The 20,494-nt window shown below is 40.7% G+C and overlaps 1 protein-coding gene across 2 annotated transcripts in view; it reads left to right on the forward strand.

Moving 5' to 3' along the window:
• Positions 1 to 20,494, forward strand: part of LOC104145901 (protein AF-9) — a 138,156-nt gene that overhangs the window by 45,909 nt on the left and 71,753 nt on the right. For both annotated transcript variants that reach the window (XM_068925631.1, XM_009677691.2), the window contains exons 3-5: positions 3,458 to 3,540; positions 6,771 to 6,914; positions 20,273 to 20,392. In XM_068925631.1, the coding sequence (XP_068781732.1) occupies positions 3,458 to 3,540; positions 6,771 to 6,914; positions 20,273 to 20,392 (347 nt within the window). The remainder of the gene's footprint in view (positions 1 to 3,457; positions 3,541 to 6,770; positions 6,915 to 20,272; positions 20,393 to 20,494) is intronic.

Raw genomic sequence — 20,494 nt, forward strand, 5'->3', positions numbered from 1 at the left:
GAGTTGTGCAGCATAGGACGGACCCCCAATCAGGGCACGGCATGCTGTGCAGATCCTGTCCGTGGAGAAGTTTGCCAGCATTTTGGTCTTTAGAGCTCTTATAGGATTTTCTTGGAAGAAACCAATTCTATTCATCATTGCTGCTGCCAAGCAAAAGGATGCTCACATGAGAACATGCTGCTTCACTTTTAGATAAAGACAAGGACACACAGGTGGCATAATTGCAGGTGCCAAGTGGGAGCTGCCTACAGGCTCCTTGATTACAATTAGCTGGCCAAGTTTATCCTGTGGCCAAGGGATATGTACAGCACAGCACAGGCCTGAAGGCCGAGCTATGCACGCAGCATCACACAGCACAGGCCTGCGCCTACTCAGGTTAACTGTTATGTGGATCACTGACTCCTTGATGTGCAATAGTCTTCCAGTTAGGATCACTACAATTGTATACAGTATATGTTATTCCAGAAGTTAGTCAGTGTTCTCTTTGTTTAAGCAGTGAAAGCCTGCATCTTGCTAAACTGTTGCATTGATAGAAGTGGTGGGCATGTAGACATTCAGCATGTGGGGTAGAGAACTTGATATGATTGTAAATGCAATGCTGAAAGCTCAATTTCAATGTTGTCTCTTTTTATTTATACTTTCAATTATAGATTGTCTCTATTTCATGAAATATTTGTCAGCATAAGGTATCATACAGCTGGGAACTCATTATTCCTTGCATATGAAGTACAGTTTATACCAGACCTATCTTGCTCATTTCTGCTAGCTTTTGATAGGAACCTTCATAGCAATTTGATGGTGTAATGGCTAAAGTGTGCATCAAGTTAGGGTATAATAGCTATATTCTCTCTCCATCTCCTTTTTTTGTAGAGCCAAAGTATTGAAGCCCACCAACTGGGAAAGTTAGCTACTGAGTAGCTCTGAGAGCTCTTATGGAAAGCCAGCTGAATTTTTAAAGCAGGGTGGATTTGGGACTGTGAACTACCTTCATTTAAGAGTAAATACCATCCCTTTTGTTGAGAGACTTCCTTTAATTAAGGTGGTAGCGAATTGAGGGAAATGTTGCTTGAAGGATAGCCAGTATGAATGGATCACAGGCAAGGTTCTATACCTATATAAAAATAAAAGATGTGAAACAGTTCTCCATCAAAATATATAGGAAATACTGAATACATAATGGTTTATGTCTTGTTACTAGCATTCACGAGGAGTTACTTGCATAACTCACTTCCTCACATCTTGTGAATATAATGCACACATTTCATAAAATTTGGAGGGTACACACTGTGCATTCACTGTTACATGTCATAGTTCTGCATGATCCTGAAGTTACTCTGTTAGCATCTATTTCAAGGGAACCTCTGGAATGGGTGACCCTGAAAAGAAAAGCAATTACTTTTTTTTTTTTTTTAAATCAGAGAAAATGCTACTCATAGTAAAGTGTTTAAGAATGTTGGAGCAGCAAGTTCTTAGAGAGCCATTTCTTGAATTCTCAGTATGGACTGTAACCTTTCATGTACGTAGATCTTTCAGAAGGGTTTACTGAGGACTGACACTTCTCTGTGAGTGTGAAATAGCTTCTGTGCATGTTTAAGACAGGACTCTACAACTGGGGAAACAATCCTGTAAGTGCCTGCAGTGGGTTTAAGCCAGGATTCATGGCATCTACAGAGGGAGCAGAATTCATGCACCATTATTATAAAACACTTTTTAGGATTAATGTTTGTATTGAAACATATTAAGTATCTTTTGTGTGTATCTTTGCCTGGAGGTATAAGAACAGCAGGATACTTTAGCTATGGTCTGTTCAACTTGTGTGCGTTTTGGTGGGATGAAATAACTAGTGTAAAATGGATCTCATGTTAAACCTCTAAAATTGATGGCTGTAGCTAGAATTCTGTTGGTTTTGTCTTTGTATCTCCAAAGACTCCTTATTTATCTTTTACCTGATACCTTTTTATGTGGTCACTGTCACCAAACTGCATATTCTTTGTTTGGTTTACATCTGTTTCTTAGTGTGAGTTGATGTCTTTTGTGGTGCATGGGAATGTGTACACACAGATAAATGAGTAGTAGTGCTTTGGTTGTGGAATAAATAAGCAGAAAATCAGGATAAATGAGTTAATACATTTATATGAACTGTACAGAAGGCATCTTGTTCTGAGGAATAGGACACTGATAGTTTAACTCTGAATGCTAATATTGTGTAGAAGGTGTTCTATTTTTTCTGGTGCTTGAGATACATGACACATTTGTATTTCCACTTCAAAGGAAATGAGCGATCAGTGGAGTGACAGCTCTATCCCCCTCAAAGGGAAGGAAATAAGACTTAGTTTGGCCATAGAAGGGTAGTATTTACATAGCAAATGATAAGACAACTGTGAATAGGTCAGTATGCGGTTTCCTTCAATTAGCTGGCATTGATACAGCTAGAGCAAAACAGTTCTGAAGAAGTCAGCCCTTCATGTTTGAACTACATTGTTTCTACCAGTCATCAGCAGAAAAACTGTCAGTGACCTATGATGCCATTTAGACAAGTGCCTGGGAAACTACTTGTTACAAACCTTAATGCAATATTTTGAAGCATCTAAGTTAACGCTGCAGGAGACGCATGATTTCTCAAGCTCAGTCTATCTTGGTGCTTATGTGGTTCCTTGGCATGAGTTCTGTAATAATGTTTCAGCACAGTTGAAAAGGAGGAGGAAGAGAAGGCTTCTGTTCCTAGCTTTCTTTAAGATCAGCTTTCATTTGACTTGAGTCACAGTCTAGTGCCATTTTAGTCACTATTCATGCTCCATACTGTTGGGATTTCACACAACTAAAAGTCCATGCAATAGACTAATAACTTAAAGGAAATGTTTATTTATGTATATTGGAGCTAATAATGCTAACTAACCTGTTAGAGATGTTTAAATCCTATAGTGTAGAGCTGGTTCCTGTTTTAATATTGAGAGAACTGTTAACCTTTCTGAGGTTCTCCATTGTATGCTGGAATATTTTTCCCCAGGTTATGCAGATTTTAATTTAATTTGAGGTATTATGTCATGAATACATGAGTGGCAGTGCTTCTGTCTTCCACACCTTTAACTTTCCCAGAGCAGCATCCTGTAGATCTGCTCCCAGGACAGACCTTGGGCTGCAGTGCCCTATGTAGCCACTGTATTTACTCAGCAGGTCCAGCTGGGATTGATGTCCCTGGTTCTTCCCTTTTAGAGATCTGAAAGGATTGAAAAAACTGTGCTGCTAACCCTGAAATTATAGGCCATGTCCTGGCAGGCAGGACCTGCTTGCAAAATTCCTATTGAGATGCACCAGGATGTATCCCTGATTGTGTGTGTTTTTGTAATGGTGCTACCTTACTGGTATTATCACACAAGTTATTTGCTGACTGATTTTGCTTTTGTATTATTTAAAACATTATTTTTTTAAATTAAGTAAAGATTTTTCTTTGTTTCAGTGTGCAAAGATCCACCCTATAAAGTTGAAGAATCTGGGTATGCTGGTTTCATTTTGCCAATTGAGGTTTACTTCAAAAATAAGGTGTGTAATCAGATGCCTTTTCATCTTTCTATAAAGAATTTCATATGAAAGTCTGTTTTTAGGATTTGTGTTTTAATTCACAAACCTGGTAAAAATATTAGCATGGAAAATATCTTTATAAATGCTATTCCTTAATTCAAATTCACCATAACTTTTAAATTTGCCCATATCTTACTTATGAAGATAGCCCTATGAAATTAGGATAACCTGATTAAAATAAAGGAGCTAGCTGTAATTATTCAGAAGATTACTAGCCTTTGCCAGAAATGGACACATTTTTCAACTAATGCTTCAAGACGCTCAAGAGCCACTTAAACATAAGGGGAAGGAAGCTGAGCTTGATCCTATTGATTTTTCTTTTTCTTTTTTTTAAATAATGAACCCACTGTTCTATTTTAATATTGCCACGCTCTCTAATTTGTTCACTTTTTTTTAGTTTTTCAAAGGGAGCTTCTGTACTATATCCTCAGTCTGAAAAAAACATTCTTTTAGAGTGTACATGAATATTGATTTAACTCAACTCAACGTTGCCAGGGGGCACAGTTTAGAAACAGAACTAGTACTGTTCTACAAAGCTTGTGTTATTGTGGTATCTCACATTCTGTGTCTAAATAAATATTGTGTTTTTTGTGGGCCCCTTAGGTAGCAAATACTGAGATTTTTAATGTACGTAAAAGGGACTATATAGCTAATAAATTTTTCAGGTAAAAATAATTGGTTTTGGCAGGAATGGAAGAGAAAAATAAATGCTCACACAACTTCTTGAATTTAACATACAGTTTTTTTAAAGTTGCGATATTTCAGGCTCCTTGTGTATGTCATGTAGTTTGGTAGACCTACTATTATACATTGTGTTTGCTCCTAATATGTGTGCACTCATTTTATAATACTGAGATTAATTTTAACATATTTGTTTTAATCAAGTAGATGTTTTATCATCTTTAAAATGTTGAATGCTTGGTGGAGAGTAAAAACAAAAGAAAATAGTACTGCATAGTAAAAGACTCTCAGTGGAAACCTCCTCTATTAAAATTTAGTTTACAGGAGTACAACTATGTTAGTGTCATATACTGTTAAATAGAAACTCCAGTATCCTTTGGTCTTCCATGGAAAGCACTCTCAAGGCATGACATGGTTTATTCTGCTCAGGTACTTTCTAGGTTGTAGGCTTTGAACAGTTAATTCTGAAATGTTCCCTGTATCAATCTGTGGAGAGTAGGGCTTAGTGTACCTCATCTGCTGGTGGAGGAAACAAGACTGCCTCAGTGAGTTAACTGGCTTTTTTGTTATGTTTTTTTGGCTCTGTCTCCATTAGCGGAGCAGCTTGGTTCATTTCAGGAAATGAAATTTTATTATGGAAAAGCATCCTGTTCTCTGGGTCTTTAACTTCTCTGTTCAGAGTTAATCCCAAAACCTGGGGACTTTGAGTCAGAAGACAGTGATTCATTGAAGAATCTCTTCAGAAGGCTTCCTGCCCGACCTGTCTTTCTTTTTTGTGTCTTTTTTGTTGTTGTTTGTTTGTTTTCCACCCAGACTTTTGGCTGCCTTTGCTGAATATGGAGGCCTGCAAATATCAGGAGATCTCGAGCAAGAGTTGTGGCTTATACTGAAATCAAGAGTGCGCCAATGATTACAACTCACCTCACCCTCAAGCAGCATTTGGAATTAGGAAGTTTGCAAACATCCCTCACCCCTATATTGGTGTCATGGAATACAACAAGCAGCAGTTGGACTGTGAGTCAGCTAGTTCTCCACACAGTTGCAGCACCAGACCCTTTCCTGGGGTCAGTATAATACAAAGGAAAAATAGCAAAAAATAGGGCCATCATTCCTCAGGGAAATTACTGCTTTCTCCTGGCTCAGCTACTCTTCCTTCCCTAAGCCACTTCACAGGGGTTCCAATACAGAAAAAGAGGGGATAAATTGGAGAAGGAAGAGGAGACAGACCATCATCACTTATTCAAGGTAGACAACTTTTCCATTTCTGATTTGGAAGGTATCCTAATGTCTAGAGAAGGCAGGGGTTACAGGAAGCTATCTGGATATTGTGCTGAAAGAATTAGTGTTCCTGTTCGCAAGACTAAGCAGAAGTTGGTAGGGATCTAAGCCCTCTGACAGAAAGCTTTCCAAGTTTTAAAGAATCAGAGGAATGCCAACCCTTCCCGTACACACGCACACAGGCATACCTTTTGATCGGAAAGACATGTTGGATTTTGCTGTATATCTTCCCTCCTCCTCCATGCCACCCTCCTTTATCCTAAAGTCATTTATGAATCTGATCTTTTACTTGTGTCCTGCCTTATAAGACTGACTTGGGCTTTTATAGAGGAATGACTGTTTAATGCTGCCTATTATAATAAAGCAGTTGCCCTATTTAGTGCTTCTAGAGGAGGAATAGATGAGAACTGTGTAAATGTACAACATGAAGCTAGCTTAATTTCTTTTTTCTGATGTTACAAACTGGAGTCTGTTAAGTGACATTAATGCTCTTTTTTTTTTCTCCAGAAGATTTCTCTAAATAATAAAGCACTGCTGATTTCTTCTAAGATATATTTACCGTTCCTGTTTTTTCCTCTCTCCATATTGGTACAGGGAACATTCAAGTTTTGTTTTTCACTATAGCAACAGAGGATTTTAGTCACTTGGAAGCTGTGGTGGAATATTTCAAATCTAGCTGGCCACATGGGTTCAAGGGCAATAAGATTTCATCAATAAACGGCAAAACAAAAATGAGCAGACACCATACACAGCAGATCAAATATGACTTGCTGCAGCAGTTTATCTTATCCCCTTTTTACAACTCACAAAATAAAGTGACTGATTGCTGTGGAGGAATTTGCATTTAAAATTGTCTTGTGTGTTACTTAGGGCTCAGAAGTGTGATTGTATTTGTACTGGGGGCTGAGTTGCCTTGTGTCAGCTGAATCATGATACTTGACTATGCCTATGACTTTACATTATAGCAAATGTAAGGTAAAATACTTTCAAATAAGTCTTGTCAGGAAAGCTTGAAGCTTGTGTGTCTTACCTTTTGTTATCATGGGCTGATAGGAGCATCTCTGATTTGGTGTAGCTAAGTTGATGCTCTGTAAGTTCTATCATCTATCTGAGCACATAGACAACGGTTAATTAAAATGAAAGTTATGTCATTTTAACAGTTTCTATGTAGCCCTTGTTCTCAAGATAGTTCTGATGTTAAATGTTTCTGTGTGGTTACTTTCAATCCTCAGGAAGAACCAAAGAAAGTACGATTTGACTATGACTTATTCCTGCACCTTGAAGGCCACCCACCTGTAAATCACCTCCGCTGTGAAAAGCTCACATTCAACAACCCAGCAGAGGAATTCAGAAGAAAGCTCCTAAAGGCAGGAGGGGTGAGTCACTCACCCACTTGACCTCTCTCATCCCTCCCTCTTGCTCTCTTCTATGACCGTCCCTCTCCTCCCTCCCTCCCTGTGTCTCTCTCTCTGTCTCCATTTCTTGCCACCTTTTGCTCTCTCCACCTCTCTCTATTTGTAACTTTCCCTGATGCCTCTGTGGCTTTCTCTCTGCCTCTCTCAGAATGGTTGAGGTTGGAAGGGACCGCTGGATATCATCTAGTCCAATCCTCCTGTTGAAAGCAGGGTCAACTAGAACAGATTGCTCAGGACTGTGTCCAGTCAGATTTTGAATATCTCCAAGGATGGAGACTCCACAACCTCTCTGGGCAACCTGTTCCAGTGTTCAACCACCCTCAGAGTTTAAAAAAAAAAGTGTTTTCTTATGTTTTAGTGGAATTTCCTGTATTTCAATTTGTGTCCATTGCCTCTTGTCCAGTCACTGGATACCACTGAGAAGAGTCTGTCTCTGTCTTCTTTACTCCCTCCCATCAGGTATTTATGCACATTGATAAGATCCCCCCCTGAGTCTTTTCTTCTCAAGACTAAACAATCTCAGCTCTCCCAGCTTCTCCTTGTATGACAGATGTTCCAGACTCTTAATCATCTTTGTGGCCCTTCACTGGACGTGTTCCAGTATGTCCATGTCTCTCTTGTTCCGGGTGAGCCCAGCACTGGAGACAGCACTCCAGGTGTGGCCTCACCAGGGCTGAGTAGAGGGGATGGATCACCTCCCTCAACCTGCTGGCAACACTCTGCCTAATGCAGCCCAGGATACCATTGGCCTTCTTGGCCACAAGGGCACACTGCTGGCTCATGGTCAACATGTTGTCCACCAGGACTCCCAGGTCCTTTTCTGCTAAGCTGCTTTCCAGATGATCGACCCCCAGCCTGTCCTGGTGCCTGGGGTTATTCCTCCCCAGGTGCAGGACTTGGCATTTCTCTCTGTGGAATGGCATGAGATTCCTGTCAGCCTACTTCTCCAGCCTGTTGAGGTCCCTCTGAATAGCAGCACACCACTCCTGCTGGTTCTATATCATCTGGAAACTTACCAAGGGTGCACTCTGCCTGTCATTCAGGTTATTAATGAATAAGTTAAACAGCGTTGGCCCCAGTATTGTCCCCTGGGGGACACCACTAGTGACTGGCCTCCAGCTGGACTTCATGCTGCTGATCACAACCCTCTGAGCCCAACAGTTCAGCCAGTTTTCAGTCCACCTCACCGTTTATCTAACTCATACTTCATCAGCTTGTCTATGAGGATGTTATGAGAGATAGTGTCAAAAGCCTTACTAAAGCTGAGATAAACAGCATATACTGCTCTCCCCTCATCTATCCAGCCAGTCATTCCATCATAGAAGGCTATCAGGTTGGTTAAGCACGATTTCCCCTTTGTAAATCCATGCTGACTACTCCTGATCACCTTCCTATCCTTCATGTGTTTAGAAATGGTTTCCAGGGTGAGCTGCTCCATCACCTTTCCAGGGATCAAGGTGAGGTTGACTGGCCTGTAGTTTCCTGGGTCCTCCTTCTTGCCCTTCTTGAAGATAGGAGTGACATTGGCTTTCTTCCAGTCTTCAGCCCCTCTCCTGATCGCCATGACCTTCCAGAGATAATCAAGAGTGGCCTCTCAATGACATCAGCCAGCTCCCTCAGTACCCCTTGTGAGTGCATCCCATTAGGTCCCATGGACTTGTATATTCCCAGATTGTTTAAGTGTTCCCTAACCTGATCCTCTTCCACCAAGGGTAAGTCTTCCTTTCTCCAGACCTGGGATTCCTGAAGGCTGGTCTTGCCAGTAAAGACTGAGGCAAAAAAGCCTTTTCCATGTTCCCTCTCCCCAGGTCCCCGTTCCCGTTCAGCAACAGGCCCACATTTTGCCTAGTTTTTCTTTTGCTGATGACATACTTGTTGCCCTTCTTGTTGCCCTTCATGTCCCTCAGCAGATTCAACTCCAGATGGGCTTTGGCTTTCTTTACCCCATCCCTGCATGCTCAAACAGTGTCTCTGTATTCCTCCTGGGTCACCTGTCCCTGTTTCCACCTTTTGCACACTTCCTTTTTATGTTTGAGTTTAGTCAGGAACTCCTTGTTCATCCATGCAGGCTCCCTGCCACCTTTACTTGATTTCCTGCATGTGGGAACAGACCATTCTTGGAGAAGGTGATCCTTGAAAATCAACCCCCCCCTTGGGACTTTTGAAGTTTCCACCATTTCTGTTTGACTGTTCAGTTTGTTTCATAATCAGCTAGATACTGTATTATTGGCTCACAGATTTGATTTTTGTTGTGACTCTTGGTACTCACCAGTGAATGAACTTGTTCTTCACTGTAGAATGACTTGAGGCTTTGGTGGCCCAGGGCCACACAAAGATTTCTGTCTACCTACTCCTTATGACAGACAAGTAGAATTACATCTGCGCTACTGTTACAGTGAAAGGGTCATTTGGCCTGGAATTCCAGCAGGATATCTCATAGCTCTTATACAAAGTATTATTCTTTGAATTTCTCTGCAGAATATTATGTGGAAACTCATCTATTCGTTCTGAGGCTCCTATATGGAATTGCTTTTAAATTACCATCTCTGTAAATGAAACTATAGTTAGCTTGGCATGGATCCTTTTGAGACAAGGTTATTCCAGCTATTGCTGATGCCCTCGTTTCATTCAGGAAAAGGAAAAAGCAAGAGAAGGGCAAGAGTTTTTTGGCATTGGTTTATTGCCCTGCAAAGGTCTAATGTGCCTTGCTAAGGAGATTGTGTAGAACTGGAGCAATTATGACAGTTAATGAGGGTTCTAACTGTGTAAGAATCTGCTGTGGAATTTCCTAAGGCTGATGGGAAATTGTAGTGTAGAGTAGTAGGACTGTGACCTTGACAGATCTGGAGTGACAAGATGTCTATTCATAGAAGCTGGGGACAAGATAAAAACAGCTTTATTGAACAGACTTTCAGTTCCTCAGTCCTTCAGTACTGGAATCTGAAGGAGAGAGATTTTGCATTTCAAAAGCAGGTTGTCCTTGCCATTGGTAATCTGGGTACCCAAAGTGCCAAACAGGTTGGTAGTTAATAGGGTTGACTTTAGCAGGTCAACTTTTGGTAGGGAGACACTTATGACTATGGTTTTCCCATAGGTACTGTGGACTCAGAATGTTGCCCAAATGACTAGAGGCTGTCAGTGATCTGTGTTTTCTACTGCTTGTTGTCCATTATATCAAGCAGCCTGTGCTGCTGTTGGCAATGTAATCATCATCTCTCCATCTTTCACTGGCTGGCTTTACTTGGAACTGGCCTTACCTGCTGGCAGTCTCTAAATACCTTATGGAGCAGCTCATCTGCCCTTTTTTCTTTTCATCCCCAAACATGTTCCACCTCTGATATTCAATGTGGGTATGATGGTGTTAGGGCCTGGAGCGCATCCCCACTTCTAGGAGTTTAGTTGGCTAAGTGAAAGAGTTTAGCTGGCTGAGTCCAAGGTCAGCAGCTCCTTTGCTGCTAAGAGCTGTTGTGAAGCAAGCTAGAAGCAAGGCCCTGCCCCTCCTTGCCCTTGGGAGCTGCTTTTAAGCTGAGGCTGCACCACTGGCCCCACCTGTGCTACATCGCAGCTATGCAGCAGCCGTGTCTGCGTCCAGTCTTGTACCTCCACAATTCTGACCCAGACCTGGACCTTCTGGCTCAGCTTCCTGGCTTGACCTTGGACCTGCCTCATTACTACAGACCTGCTGGGTGATCACTGCACCGAGGCTGACCCTGATCACTGTCTCTGGTCCTGATCCTGACCTGGATGTGCTGACTCAGCATCCTGGTTTCTTTGTTGGTGAAGTCACTGCTCCCACCTGCCTTATTATTGTGTTCAGATCCTGACTCCCCTGCCTTTGCAGAGCAGCTGGCCCTCACTGCTCCCTGACAGTTAGCACAGGCTGTCTTGAGCCCTGAGATAAGCACCACGAAGCCTGGACCTCAGGCTGCACAGGGGCTGGCCCCATGGCTCCCCTGAGCTGACTGCTATGGGGCTTGCCCTCACCTCCCCCCACCCCAACCACTGTCACTGCTATATATGGGAGGACTGGTGGCTGGCATCCTTGTACTTCCCTGTGGGAAGGCAAGACCCAGGATCTGAGGGCAGGAGCCTGCCCTGGGAGCCGCTTCCCCTACCACAGGGCTCTGTGTGGGATGGTCCGGAGATTCCCATGTTACTGGCTACACACCATGTGAGCAGTTGTCTGGCCAAATGACTGCCACAGCCCTGTCTGCTGTTGAGAGCCCTATACCAAACCCTGAGAGGACTGCAACGGAGGACCATGCTCATGCTATAGTCATGCCCAGTATTACACTCCCAGATCATGACCGTGCCTCTGCTGTGGCTGCTGGGCCCCTGCCAACAACACTATCAATCAGATGAATGCAAGTGACTTTACTGACATCTTTGGAAAAAAGGGGGCAGAAATGCTGCTGCCCTATCGCCTGTATGACTGCCCCATTGACTTGGTCCCAGGAAAGGAAGTGCCTTTTGAGCACATCTATACCTTGTCATGCCCTTGTCACGCCCCAGCTCTACATGCCGCAGGGACCACTGCGAGCACAGGTCCTCCATCAATGCCGTGATATACCTGCAGCTGGACATAGGGGCCACTGGAAGACACAGCACTTGATTACCTAGGCCTACTGGTGGCCCATGGTATGAACAGATGCGGTTGATTACATCTGGGCCTATGAAACCTGCGCTTGCACCAAAAGACCTCTACAGAGACCACAGGGTCTCTTGGCAGCCCCTCCCCACCCCTGACCAGCCGTGGCAGTTTGTGTCCATGGATTTCATAGTAGAACTGCCCCCCTCACAGGGGAACACAGCTATCCTGGTGATTGTGGACCTGTTCACTAAAACGGCTCACTTTGTTCCCCTCAGGAAGTTTCCCACAGCCCCACAGACTGCTCAACTCTTTCTACAGCATGTTTTCTGATGCCATGGCCTACCATCATTACTGACTGGGGAACCCAGCTCACAGCCAGACTTTGTAAGGAGCTCATGGGTCTCCTTCATGTACAAACTGCTCACATCTGCCTGATTATCGCACTCCGCTCCCCTTTCCTTATGGAGCAACTGGCCCTCACTGCTCCCTGAGAGATGGTGCCTCCCCTGGACAGCGTTTGGTATCCCTGAAAAGCAGTCACACAGTGTAATGTCTGTTTTGTGGGGTGGCAAAGAGCGAGGGGAAGAAAACTACTATTTCTCTTTCTTAGTCTTGTGGAGAAGGTACAATCCCATTGCCATGCTGATAACCAATTTCTTCACGTGGTGAAAAAAAGTGACTAGTTATTTATAGTAAAGTGTTAAAGAACAGTTGGAGCTGGGGTTTGTTGGTTTATATGCATGGGGATGTGAAGGGATGGTGACATAGGTAGGAGGCTAGGGACCTTGTATTTGTTATTTCAAATAGGAATGACATTGAAAGAAACCAACTTGCTGAAGTCTAAAAAGAAAAAAGCCTATATTAAAAAAAACAACAGAAAAAACATTCATTTATTCATGAAGGTCCTTCATCACCAAGCAGCCAGCACTAAAATTTTGAGTGGTCCAGGTGGCAACAAAAGTGGTCATGGCAAATGTTCTCTCTGTAGAAACCTCCACTGATTTTTGTTCCTGCTTTATGAGAAGTATTTCCACTTCACAAACTAAGGCTATAGTAAAATGTGTGTGAATATAAACAGGCTAATAATCTAGAATGCAACCACTAAGAACTGCATATATGCTTCCCCTCCCCCCCCTTTCATCTTTGGCAATGTTTCACTGAAGCCATAGTAGAAAAACTTTTGCAAGCATTCCCACATAAATGCCAACAGAAGCTACACATTAGACTTGTTAATTATGCTGCATACAAAACTATTCAGTTTTGTTGTCTGTAGAAAATCAGCAAAACATATATGTGTATATCTTCCTATATTTGTGAGTATTGTTGGAATTTTAGTTTGCATATATGTAGCAGTAGGTACCCTAATAATCACAGGGGAAAAGGGGCAGGGGAGAGGGACATTGATCAGGGGAAAATAGTTTCTTATGGTTACAACTGGAACTTGGTAGGCAAAGCTAGGTCTGCCACATCTAGCTGAATTTGAGATACAGCATCAGCTTCTCCACCTGATAAGTGTTTATAGAGGATCTTCCCCAATAACAAATGTCTGCCCACATATTCTCTCATTATAATGATGCTAATTCCTAAAACTGTTCTTTATTTTTTTCCTTTGTGTTCCCATTGCTCTTCCCAAAGAGGTCTTGGGAGTCTGCGAAAAGTTTGGATGTGACTTGAAGTGTGATGGTGATGTGCTCAAGGCTATCAGCTTCAATCTTGCTTCTCCTCCCTTCTCCTGCTATGGCTGCTCTCCTCCCTTTTATCTTCCCCAGAAGTATATCCAGTACTTAGTACATGAGTAGGTTGCCAAAGGGACAGGATCCTAGGAAGGGCTGAACACCATGCGCATGATTTTGGTGACTTTGGCTTGGTTTTGGGGATTTTCAGCTTTTCTGTGGGCATTCCTCAAAATTTTGAGTCTTGTCCAGTATTGATATCCCATCTGCCTAAATTCTTCCATTGCCAAATGCTTGGAAAGTTCTTCAAAAACTGCTGACTAATTTCTAATGACCTTACATCAGAAGCTCACCAGAAGCTTGATATGTTGGTTTCAGACTAGTTGGCAGCAAAACACAAGGAGAGACTTCTGATGGCATATTGAAATATATTTTTGATCCATGCATTTTAAACTATGATTGTAAAACAAGGCAAAAGTGGTTCCAAACCTTACAATATAAAGTTTGTGCAAAGATTGGCTGGCTACTGTGGCATCTAGCTGATCATACCATTTATAGAAACAAGAACAAGCTGCTTGGTTAAGTAAGTGAGGGATCTGACTGAGTTAAAATGTAATGACTGGTAGATATGCGAGATCACTATGAGAGCCTCTTGCTTGGCCTCCAGCTTGGAGTGAAGCTCTGAAACTGAGTGAGCCAACCGGGGGATGGGCAATCTGGCTGCTGGTGGAGGAACCCACAGAATTCTCAGTTCTTTGCTTCTGAAGAAAAAAAAAAAGGAAACCAAAGTAATTAAAAGAGGGAAGGGAATGAGAAAGTCTTCCCCCAAAGCCTCCAAAACAGTTGATAGGAAGAAGCAGACTATAGTGCTAGGAAGTTGGAACAGGCATAAATGAGTTTATAATGCTAATAAAGACTGATTGATGGCTTATCTGGTCAGGAAAAAGATGGTGAGTCCTATAAGGCAACTGGATAGTGCTGTGGAGGTGTCAGTGGTCTTGGTCTATGTGGCTACTGGAGGCATGAGAGAGAGGTAATGGAACCAAAAATCTTAAGCCAAGAAGGAGACACAAAATGACAATTTCAGTGGTAGCATTTTCTAAAATGTTTCCAATACCAAACTCCAGAGCGAACAGAAAGGCCATCTCAGTGCAGGGCTGAGAAGAATGCAGGAAAGACAGCTGTGTATCTACTAGAAACTAAGCAAACTTTGGAGATGATGGAGCATCTTTGGGAAACATGAGCTCTATCTGAATCAACACAGAATGAAGCTAATACTTAAAATAAAAAATATTACAGGAGAGGTTTTAAATAAAACCCTGGGGAAACGTAGACAAGTGTAGAAGGCATCACAGTTTGGGGAAAATCAAAACAAAAATCTCTTTATCCTTTTTAAGTTGAATGGTTCCATAGGAAACAATGAAGTCTCTACAAAACAGTATTGTTTAGGTAGGCCATGTAAAAATAGGTAGTTGAACCATGACCAGTATTACGTGCTTTACAAATGTTAGATAGGTCACCTATCTTATTTTTTCAAACTGGAATGCCTGGTTTTGAATATGTAACTTAGAAACATGGTAAAGAGAAAATAATTGGTATCAGAATGTAATACCAGGGTACAAATTATATAGGAATGACAGAATAGGTTGCACTAAGAGAGGAATAGTGATGCATGATTTTTTTTAATAAGTTAAAGATATTTAATTGTATCTCTTAGTTAAAACCTCAGAGTCCTTGTGAATTGAAATTCCATGCATACATAGGAAGAAGATAGTATTAATGCTAGCCTATTGACCATTTGACCAGGATGCAGTTGAGACACCTAAGAGCGTAATGCAGAGACTAGATGTTTAGACGTTAGTGACTGCTTCTTGGAGCAACTAGTTAAGTGTAGAAGCTATTCCTGATTTAGTCCTAAATCATTTCTTGAATGCTGCTCAAGATGTAGCTATTGAAAAGCAATTCTGTATCAGTGATTATAATGCATTCAAATTCAATATCTTTATAGAAGTGAAAAGGGACACCCTCCTCCCCCACCACTACCTTCAACTTTGAAAAGATTCCTCATAAAAATAAAGGAAATTGTTAAAAGGAGTTGCTGAATGGGTAAAATGCTTACAGGTGGCATGGAGAACTTTTTAAAAGGCTTCATATTAGATAGTATGCACTTTACTTTGAGAATTCAATCATGCTAGCTTTTGTTCTTTTTGTTCTGTTTTTTTAAATAGAAGAGCAAAGGAGACTATTAAAAATAGAGGCGTTCCTCAGAAAGTAGGAATCACATCCAAACAAGAAAATAGGAAAACAGAAAAGAGTGTAAACTCTGGGAGTTAACTGTAAAACCATAATAAGGCAGGCCAAAAAAAAAAAAGGGGGGGGGAATAATTACCTAAAGGCATGAATACTACTAATAACTTTTTTCAAACACTTCAGAAACAAGTAGTCTTAACAGTCTGTAGAGCTCATAGATAACTGAGGGGCTTTCAGGGATGGTAAGCCCATAGCAGGAAAGTTAAATGAATTTGCACTGGTGCTTACAATAAAGGAGTGTAGTACAGTTCCCATGCCAGTGCATTTATTAATGGAAGCAAGTTTTGAGGGATGATCTCAAATTGCATTGTCAGCAAAGAGCAAATTGATAAAGTGAATCAAGTCGTCAGGACCAGATGGCATTCATATAAGGGAATTTAAAGAACCTGAATACAGAACTGCTGAATTGTGCTAACTTATTGTTTACATTGGCCTCAATATCAGAAATTAAAAAAAAATGGCATCATGCTTTCTACACTCAAAGAACTTAAGAGAACACAAGGGGAAGCTGTAGACCAATATACCTAACTTTTGTATTAGGCAGTATGATTGAAAGTATTAAAAAAGCAACCAAACAAAAAAATCTAGAAATAGTCTATCATTTTTCTATGTGTTTAATGGGGAAGAGTCAATGCAGTTTCTATAGAGAGAAATTATACCTCACAAAGCTATTAGAGTTCTGAAAGACTTGATGAACACATGAAAAATGATGATCTGATTGATATTATATACATGGATTCCCTTTTGACAAAGTCTCTTGGTAAAGAGTTAGGAAACTAAGCTATTACTGGGATTCACAATGGGGTAAAAGCTAAGAAACAAGAATGGCAATAAAAGTTACCAGGTGGAAGTTACCAGTGGAATCTTGCTGAGGCCTGTTTATTTCAACATGTTCATGAATGACCAGCAAAAGAGCTGAAAGGATGCAGTGACAAACTTGGCATAAATACAGACATCTTTCATTTAAAACTGATTGTGAAGATCTGTGAAAGAATCTCTAAATACTGAATGACTGAGTGATAAAATGGCAAATTAATTTTGCTTTCAGTAAATACAAAGAAATGTACATGGCTGGAGGAACATCCCCAACTGAACATACACGTTGTTAGGTCCAACCTTAAATGTTGCTGCTTGAGAAAGATATCTTGGAGTCCTTGAACAGATCTCTGAAAGCATTAACTTAATGCTTGGTGATGGTCAAAAAGTTGTGTAGAACATTAAAAATAATTAGGAGCAAGCAAAAAGCACTGCACTATATAAATCCATTGCACAACAGTATCTTGAACATTGATACTCATCTCTAAAAGGGTTTAGTAGAACTATAAAAGATTCAACAAAGGTAAGGGTAATATAAGTTATAGAACAGCTTCTGTGCAAGAATAGACAAAAAGATTAGGATTTCTTAGCCTGGAAAAGAGATGACTAAAGTAAATATGATGATGGTTTATGCAGTGTCTTGCATGGCATGGGCAAGGTAAATTGGACCTGCAGCTGTCACTTTCCTTAATTTAGATGAAAAGGGAATGTATTTGCTCTCCAAGAAGTGTTTGTTGCATAAAGATTTTTTTCAAAAGAGCACCTTGGCAAACAAAAGCAGCATTATGGAAGAGTTCATGGAAGAGATACCTGATGTTAATATTAATTTTATTCTTTGAGAGGGAGAAGATGAGTAATTTTTCTGAGGAAGAGGATTTTAATGAGGACCAGATACTTTCTCTGACAGAGATCAATTTGGCAGATAGAGATGTGTGTTTTATCATAGGAGGAAAGAAGTAAAATATACTTAGACTTCCTTCAGCTTATCGTCTTCTTTACAGAGCTTATTTGGAAGGCTAAGCCGAAGTTCTGTCTTATTGCATGCTTTGTTAATCATCATAACTTAAATTCTGATTCTACAATTGGCATTTTCATGGGGTTTATGATGAAATAACAGGCTGAAAGACTCAGTACATTTGAATTTTGTAGGGGTCACGATTTGGAATGTCTAGATTTTGACTTCTTAAATTTATATTGGTTTTATTTTCTTACTCTGTGGAACTAGACTTGCCAGATCTGACTGGACTCACAGTGCTAATGTTGTCTATCCCAGCCCTGTAGATCTTTCTGTAATGAAGCATCCTGTTTCTAAATTTATAATCTGGGATACTTAGACTGTTAATGGTCCAAATAACACTCTCACAGATACCTGGCCAGAAACTGAGATATCTGACAACTATATATGCATTTTTAAATACGTTAAGTCAGCTTTCTGAGGATATCTTTGTGTATTATAGCTAATATATAAGTATTTTCAAGGTGGACATTTTCTAAATTAAAAAAGAAAAAAAAATTGGGCAGTGGTTATACCTCTTTATATACCTTATATACCTTATATACCTTTATATACCTTATATAAAATTCTGACTCGCTAAAATATGCTTCAGGGAGAAACTGCCAGCTTCCAATCCTAGGAGGAAGATCCTTTTCATAATCTTTAATTTATTTTAATTATCAAGGTAGGGCAAACTCAGATCCCACTGACTACCCTATTCCTCCAACACATGCATATGCATCTCTCTCTTATGTGAGTGCATGAAAAGAGCTGGTCTGTGTCAATAAAAGGCCTGTTTTAACTCCATAGTAGTGGGAAACCTTATGCCTACTTTTTCTGAAAGATAAAATGATTCTAGATGCAGATGGTGTCTTCTATAAAGATTGTTTGCTTAAAATCTTGCAATGAGTCTGATTCAAAGGATTTTAATTAACCACATACTTCATCAGTCTGATTAGCTCTGTAAGAGGGAGCATGCTAGAGACAAATGAGTTTTCTGTGCCTGTAGTACAAGATTATGGTACATGGCTGCAGATTTAGTGGAAACATTGTACTTGTTACCAGTCATTATCTATGTTACCTTCTGCCTTTTCTTGCTTTTAGCAGGGCTAAATTCAACCAAAACCCTTGACAAGTTGAGGTTAAAAAATATCTGGGATGTTAAAGTAAAATCACCTGTTAAACTGAACCAATTGTTCATGACTCTACCTTGGTTATGAGTTACAAGCCATTACTTTTGCACAGCTGTTTCTTTGAGAACCCTGTCTCCTGGTATGCTCCAGTTTAGGAAAATAAGAAACTGAAACCAGGAGTTGGGGAGTTAATTTGTTACGTGCTCTGCGGAGAATTCTGTTTCTCAAAATAGTGGTCTGGATATAATATTGTGATTCTGAAGTCTTATCTTATTTGGTTATTGGACAAAATAAACTGTCAGAACCACTGTTCTTTATAACTGGTTCAGGAAAATGTTTGGTGGATACACAAATACTTTTAAAATACACCAATGTACTATCGAGCTTGGAGAATTAGTTATGTCTTAGCCTGCTTCTTCTTCCCTTGGATTCCAACAGCAGTGTTGAGAGGTAATGCTCAAGTTGCAGGCCTATTGAAATTTGTTATCACCTAGACATGTTCCTTAATATTCTCCAGGTTACCATATGGATTTTTGAACACAGCCATCTGCAAAAAAGATTCATTTAGGGCTTCTGTTTCCAAAAGATTTGAAATCCTGGACTGGAGAAGCTGTAAGCAGCAAAGTTCCTCTTGACCTGGACAGATAAAATGTGGAGTACATCTCTGTAACCTAGATCTCACAATTTCCCCCCTTTCCTTTCCTACTTTTACCTAATGTACCAGGTTTCACTCATTGGGTCATGTGATGGATCAGTTTCTCCTCTGTCCCCTATGTCAGGGGACAAGAGCAATTGCACAAAAAGCATCCATGAGGGCAAGTATGCTTTTGAGCATGGGACCCTGCAAAGGACATGTTCCCTTGCAGTTGCACAGCCTTGTAGTTTCTCTCTAACTCTGTGATACTGTAAGAAACTAGTCAGACAGCATGTCAATTGTGTTTAGTACTTAAGGTTTTGAAACCATTGAGAAGCTAATAACTATGTCAGGTATCAGTAAGATTCAGGCACAGCAGCGTTGGAGCATGAGACAGGAGCTAGCTGAGTTTCACTCAAATGCAAAGCATGATTCTTGATAGGTCTGGTAACCACTCTAGTCAAGGCTGAATCTGCTGTGGCCTTTGGGATTGATCTGTTTGTACTCATGAATCTTTAAAATCAAGGAGGAGATTATGGTACTAAGCCCTTGTGATAGCAAAAATGCTATTTTCTTACCAGCCATCCCATTTACTCCAGAATTCATCATAGCAGAAGCTTGAGGTTGATTCACACCTTGCCTGTTTGACATTGAGAGATTCTCTTTCTTAGAGACTTTAGTATACTAATGTTTCAAGTTGTTTCCACAGTGTATTTTCCATCATGCTGCTTTATTCAGAAGTAAAGACTGCTACACATACATATTTATTTCTGGGATGCCAGTAACCTGCAGAACTTTTTGCTGCAGATGGGATAAACTTTCAAGTGTAACAGACATCACTGAGGACAAAGAGACTAGATAAAAATTAAGGACTTAATCAGGCCTAGTGGTATATAAACAACTGTAATAGAACAAGTTGTGCCACTTTCTGAAGGGCTTAAGTTGTACTAACAGGGAAATTGAAAGATGTAATCTGTTCATCAGTATAGAGGATGCCAATATGGTTTCACCTAGCCCATCAGCTGTGCAGAAGAAACAAGGGTTTGTTGGAGAGCTTGTGTTCTTCTACCAAAGTGATTTGCTAATTCCTTGGGCAGATGAGCCCGTGTATGTCTCTCTCTCTCTTTAATTGGTAATGTTTGACTTTATACTTTCCCTTTTATGACAGATCATGGTAATGTCAGATGGCACATCGTTCCCTTCAGGACAGAGCCTTCATCTCCCCAACCTCCCCCGTAACTCCCTACCTTTTTCAGAAGTGAAGAAGAAATCATCTCATGGACTAAAGGTGAGACTTATTTTGAAAGAAGACATTTGATCCAGTGAGGCAAACCCTGGGAAATAACATGCAAAATAATCAATCAGTATTTTGGGGATTGTTTTTACAGTC

Source organism: Struthio camelus, chromosome W (genome assembly GCF_040807025.1).
Source record: "Struthio camelus isolate bStrCam1 chromosome W, bStrCam1.hap1, whole genome shotgun sequence".
NCBI classification, from domain to species: Eukaryota; Metazoa; Chordata; class Aves; order Struthioniformes; family Struthionidae; genus Struthio; species Struthio camelus.